Source organism: Callithrix jacchus, chromosome 4, assembly GCF_049354715.1.
Source record: "Callithrix jacchus isolate 240 chromosome 4, calJac240_pri, whole genome shotgun sequence".
Classification (NCBI taxonomy): domain Eukaryota; kingdom Metazoa; phylum Chordata; class Mammalia; order Primates; family Cebidae; genus Callithrix; species Callithrix jacchus.
Genome location: NC_133505.1, coordinates 19,494,200 through 19,498,921, shown reverse-complemented (window position 1 = coordinate 19,498,921; position 4,722 = coordinate 19,494,200). Strand labels below are relative to the sequence as shown.

Sequence of the window (4,722 nt, the reverse complement as noted above, 5' to 3'; positions counted from 1 at the left end):
GAGGTAGAGAGGCCAGAGGAGGGAAGGCGAGAAGCCTGAGTGGGCGGTGCATTCTGGGAGCTGTAGTCCCTGCGCGACAACGGCCCCTGCCTTCTGCACGAGGCGCTGCACTCCATCTCCCAGCCGCCCCCGCGCCATGGAGGAGATGAGGTCTCTGATGAGCTGCCGCAACGGGAGGGGACCTAGGGCCGAGAAATAGCTACAGTACCGTCTGGGAGACGCTGACAGCTGGCATCCCTAGAGGCTCAGGGACCCTTGGGTGGACAGCGACGAGGGGCCTTGAGGCCGCGGTGTGTGCCCAAGTTCACCTTCCGTTCTCCCCACAGGCGTGCAGAGTCCGCCATGGAAGCGCATCCGGCCGCCGCCAGGGTCTCCGGGAGCCGCGGCCTCGGCTTCCCAGGGCGATGAAAGACTAGAGGCGCCTGGCGTCCCGCCTGCCTCGGGCGCTCTGGCTAGCCAGGCGGTAAGGGGATCGGGCAGGCTGGCGGGCTGTCCCGCGGTGCCCGCCTTTGCGCCGCCCCGCCCCCTGGGGGCGCTGCCGAGAGGGCGCCAGCTGCCCATGCGGCCCCGGCGCCCAGCCGCGCCCGGCGCCCGCCACTGAAGCTCAGGACGCACCGCCGCCCGCGCCCACCGCCGTCCGCGCCCGTCGACTTGAGCCGACCGTCCTCCTGCCCCCAAGATGTGGCACAGCGTCGGGCTGACTCTGCTTGTGTTCGTGGCCACGCTGCTGATCGTCCTGCTGCTGATGGTGTGCGGTGAGTGGGGGCGGCAGCTGCGGGGCAGTCCACACCCCGGGTCGATCTGTTGGCATTGTCTTTTTAAAAAACAAAAGGGCGTGGACGGACAAGTGTCTTAAAATCAACTGTTGTCCCCTAGCCTCTCAGGGCTGAGCGCGGAGGTGGGCCCCTTACCCATGGCCGGCCCTCGGGCATCCTGGGGAGGGAAAGGACAGGATCCAGGGGTGAAACCCTGTCTTGCTTCACCGGCAACGTCTGCTCTTGATTTCATTGTCACCACAGGCTGCCCAGATTGTAACCTTGGCCTGCATTCGAAGGTGAAGTGATTGGTTAGTCTTTTTTCTTCTGCACAGATTCCGACCTTAATAATGAGGTGTCACCTTCCTTTCATCAGCTGGTGGGGTAGAGTTGGGTTTTCAGCACGTGTGAAAATGTTTACTTAAACTCAATTCCAAGAAGAGACGTCGAGACCAGGCAGAGCTTAAAAACACCGGCTATATTAAACTTCCAGGGTTGGGTAACATAACTCTCAGTTCTATAATAATGGTGCTGTTTTTGAATGCTGTGCGTGCTTTCCTTCTTGGAATGAGAAGACGTTCATTGATGTTAGGCCAATTGTAGAGCTTTTTGATTTATTTATACATAATAGCTGATAACCACAGGCTTCTTAGCAAAGTGGCTGAGAAATTGTGAAAATCTAAAAAGTATGTAGAACACATGTCATTGAGTTTATACATATTTTTAAGACTGAAGTATGGGTTGAGGTTGATGTAATAATGGGTCAGAATTCATACAGATACTATAGGGCATGTTTATTACATGATAAATGTACAAATTAATATGTAGTGACACTGTGCTTGGAGAAGATATGTATGCACTTGTGCATATGCATGTATATGTATTTATATACTTGTATGTTTATTTTATTTTTTGAGATGGAGTCTTGCTCTTGTCACCCAAGCTGGAGTGCAATGGCGCGATCTTGGCTCACTGCAACTTCCTGGGTTCAAGTGATTCTCCTGCTTCAGCCTCCTGAGTAGCTGGAATTAGAGGCGCCCACCACCACCACACCCTGAGTTTTGTATTTTTACTAGAGATGAGGTTTCACCATGTTGGCCAGGCTGGTCTTGAACTCCTGGGTGGATCATGCGACCCACCCACCTTGGCCTCCCAGAGTGCTGGGATTACAGATGTGAGCAGTATGCCTGGCCTTGTGTGTATGTTTAAAATTGGTTGTGCTTCACTATAATACCAGATTAAAGCTTCTAATTTACCAGGCTTTCTTTTCTGATGAGATAAAGCAATTGAATAACCTTTCTCAATTTTCTGCTTGTGATGTCAACAAGCCGAAGAATATTAGAATATTAAACGAATTGTAGATGTTTAAGGTTCTTAAGTAAGGAAAACAAGTTCCTTCTGATACGTTTGGATGTGGGGAAGGAGGGAAAGCATATATTCCCCTTTCTAGTTTGAATAGGCAAACTACCTGGACATGGGGTTGGGACATGTAGACCCTACCATGCCTTGGCTAGGATATTTGCCAAACTTACCTTTGTGGCTTCAGAATTCCTAATTGCTCTCTCATCTCTAAATGGCTATTTGATGGTGAATTACATATTTTTCTAAAAGTGCTTTTAGTTTCAGAAACATTAAGGAATAAGAGAGATAGGGTGTTCTAGGACAGCAGTCTCTAACCTTTTTGGCACCAGGGACTGTTTCATGGAAAACAGTTTTTCCACAGATGGGGCAGGGTTGATTTTGGGATGGAATTATTCTGCCTCAGATCATCAGGCATTAGATTCTCATAAGGAGCAAGCAACCTAGATCCTCCTATGCACAGTTTACAATAGGGTCCATGCTCCTGTGAGAATCTAATGTGCTGCTGATCTGACAGGAGGCAGAGCTCAGGTGGTAATGCTCAGCTCCTGCATGGACCAGGGACCTGTATGCTAGGGTGGGGGACCTGTGTGCTAGGACACCCTAGTTGGTTGGAGCGGTCAAGACTAACAGCTCCATGAAGAAGTAATCAATACTTTTTTTGTTGTTGGGAGAGCTAGTGATGGAGTAACCTCATCTTTTGTCTAGGATGGGGCTGGAACTTGGGGAGAGGAGGTAAGGATCAGACCAGACCTGAGAGAGAAACTGGGCTGCCCTGAGAAAATACCAGAGACGGGTGGGTGGCTTAAACAACATTTTTATTTTCCTTTTTTTTGAGATGGAGTTTCGCTCTTGTTGCTCAGGCTGGAGAGCAATGGTGCAATCTCAGCTCAGTGCAACCTCTACCTCCCAGGTTCAAGCAATTCTCCTGTCTGAACCTCTTGAGTAGCTGGACTTACAGGCATGTACCACCACACTCAGCTAATTTTGTATTTTAAGTAGAAACGGGGTTTCCTCATGTTGGTCAGGCTAGTCTCGAACTCACGGCCTCAAGTGATCTGCCCATCAGCCTCCCAAGGTGTTGGGATTAGAGGTGTGAACCACCTTGCTGGGCTGAACACACTTTGTTTTTTGTTTTGTTTTTTTATAGCTCTGGAAGCTAGATGTCAGAGATCAGCAGGGTTGGTTTTTCTCCTGAGGCTTCTCTCTTTGGCTTGTAGATGGCGGTCTTCTCCTTGTGTAGTCACGTCGTCTCTCCTCTGTGTGTTTTTATCCCTTTTTAAGGACATCAGTCTCTGGATTATGGCCCCTCACCCTTTTGACGTTAACCTTAATTATCTCTTTAAAAAGCCGAGTGAGCCAGTTCACGCCTGTAATCCATGCACTTTGGAAGGCCAGGGCAGGCAGATCACTGAGGTCAGGAGTTCGAGACCAGCCTGGCCAACATGGCAAATCCCTATCTTTACTTAAAAAAAGAAAACCCCAAAAATTAGCTGGGCATGGTGGCACATGCCTGTAATCCCAGCTGCTTGGGAGGCTGAGGCAGGAGAACTGCTTGAACCCGGGAGGCAGAGGTTGCAGTGAGCCGAGATCACGCCATTGTAGTCCAGCCTGGGTGACAAGAGTGAAGCTCCGTCTCAAAAACAAAAAACTTTATCTCCAAATACAGTACAGTCACATTGGGGGTTAGGATTTCAACATATGAATTTGGAGGGCACACAATTCAGTCTATAACAAGCACCATGTCTTTAGCGCTGGCTGAAAGATAGAGAGTAGCTGTGTGCCCATAAAACAATTGTTTTTATCCTTCTAGTGATCACAAGCCCTTTTAAGGGTCTGGTAAATGCTGTGAACCTTTCTTTTTTCTTCCTTTTTTTTTTTTTTAAAGAAAAATTCACCCATATAACTTACCTGTCGTCCCCACCCCCCCGCCCTGCTCCCTGCTGCCATTTCAGAGATTTCATGAACTCCTTTTCTTTGAATCCAAACATAATGTTTAGATTAAGAGGCTCTGCTTTTTGGGCTGGGTCTCCTGTTTTCTTATTTCATTCAGTTCTAAAGACTGAATATTGAGTGCCTATCAGGAACTGAGAACACAAAATCCATAGCAGAGATTGGTCCCAAGGAGTTCATATAATTTTCTTTAGAGGTCTGACAGGCTCCTTTACCTAGTGAATTCAGACGTTCAAAGTTCTGGTTCCTAGGGGAGGTTTCCCTTCTGTCTATATTGGTTGTCTCTGCTTTCTCACCTAGTTCATTCCAAAGTGTTTTCTACCCCCGCCCCCACTATTCAGTGACACTGCCCTTATTAAAGGCAGGCACAGCTGTCATTCTCCTGTAGAAAGCTGTACTTTCCCTGTTATCCTGTTCTGTACCCTATTTTCTGGATCTCATGTTATTATCTTTTTCAGTTTCCGTTGTTTTTTTGTTGGAACACATTTTCTAGTAGCTTTCTAGGAAAGAATGCATGAGCTAATATATGTCTGAAAGTGTCTATTTATATTCTACCTTTATACTTGATTGATAATTTGCATAGATTTGGGGTTGCAAATGATTTTCATCCAAAATTTAAAAATGATTACTCCATTGATTTCTTGCTTCCAGGAAT

General features: G+C 47.8%; 1 protein-coding gene across 1 annotated transcript in view; it reads left to right on the top strand.

The window, feature by feature from the left end:
• Window positions 1–121: 121 nt before the first annotated feature.
• Window positions 122–4,722, top strand: part of SMIM13 (small integral membrane protein 13) — a 43,118-nt gene continuing 38,517 nt past the window's right edge. The window contains exon 1 of the mRNA XM_002746219.6: window positions 122–755. Within this exon, the coding sequence (XP_002746265.1) occupies window positions 680–755 (76 nt within the window). The 5' untranslated portion in view covers window positions 122–679. The remainder of the gene's footprint in view (window positions 756–4,722) is intronic.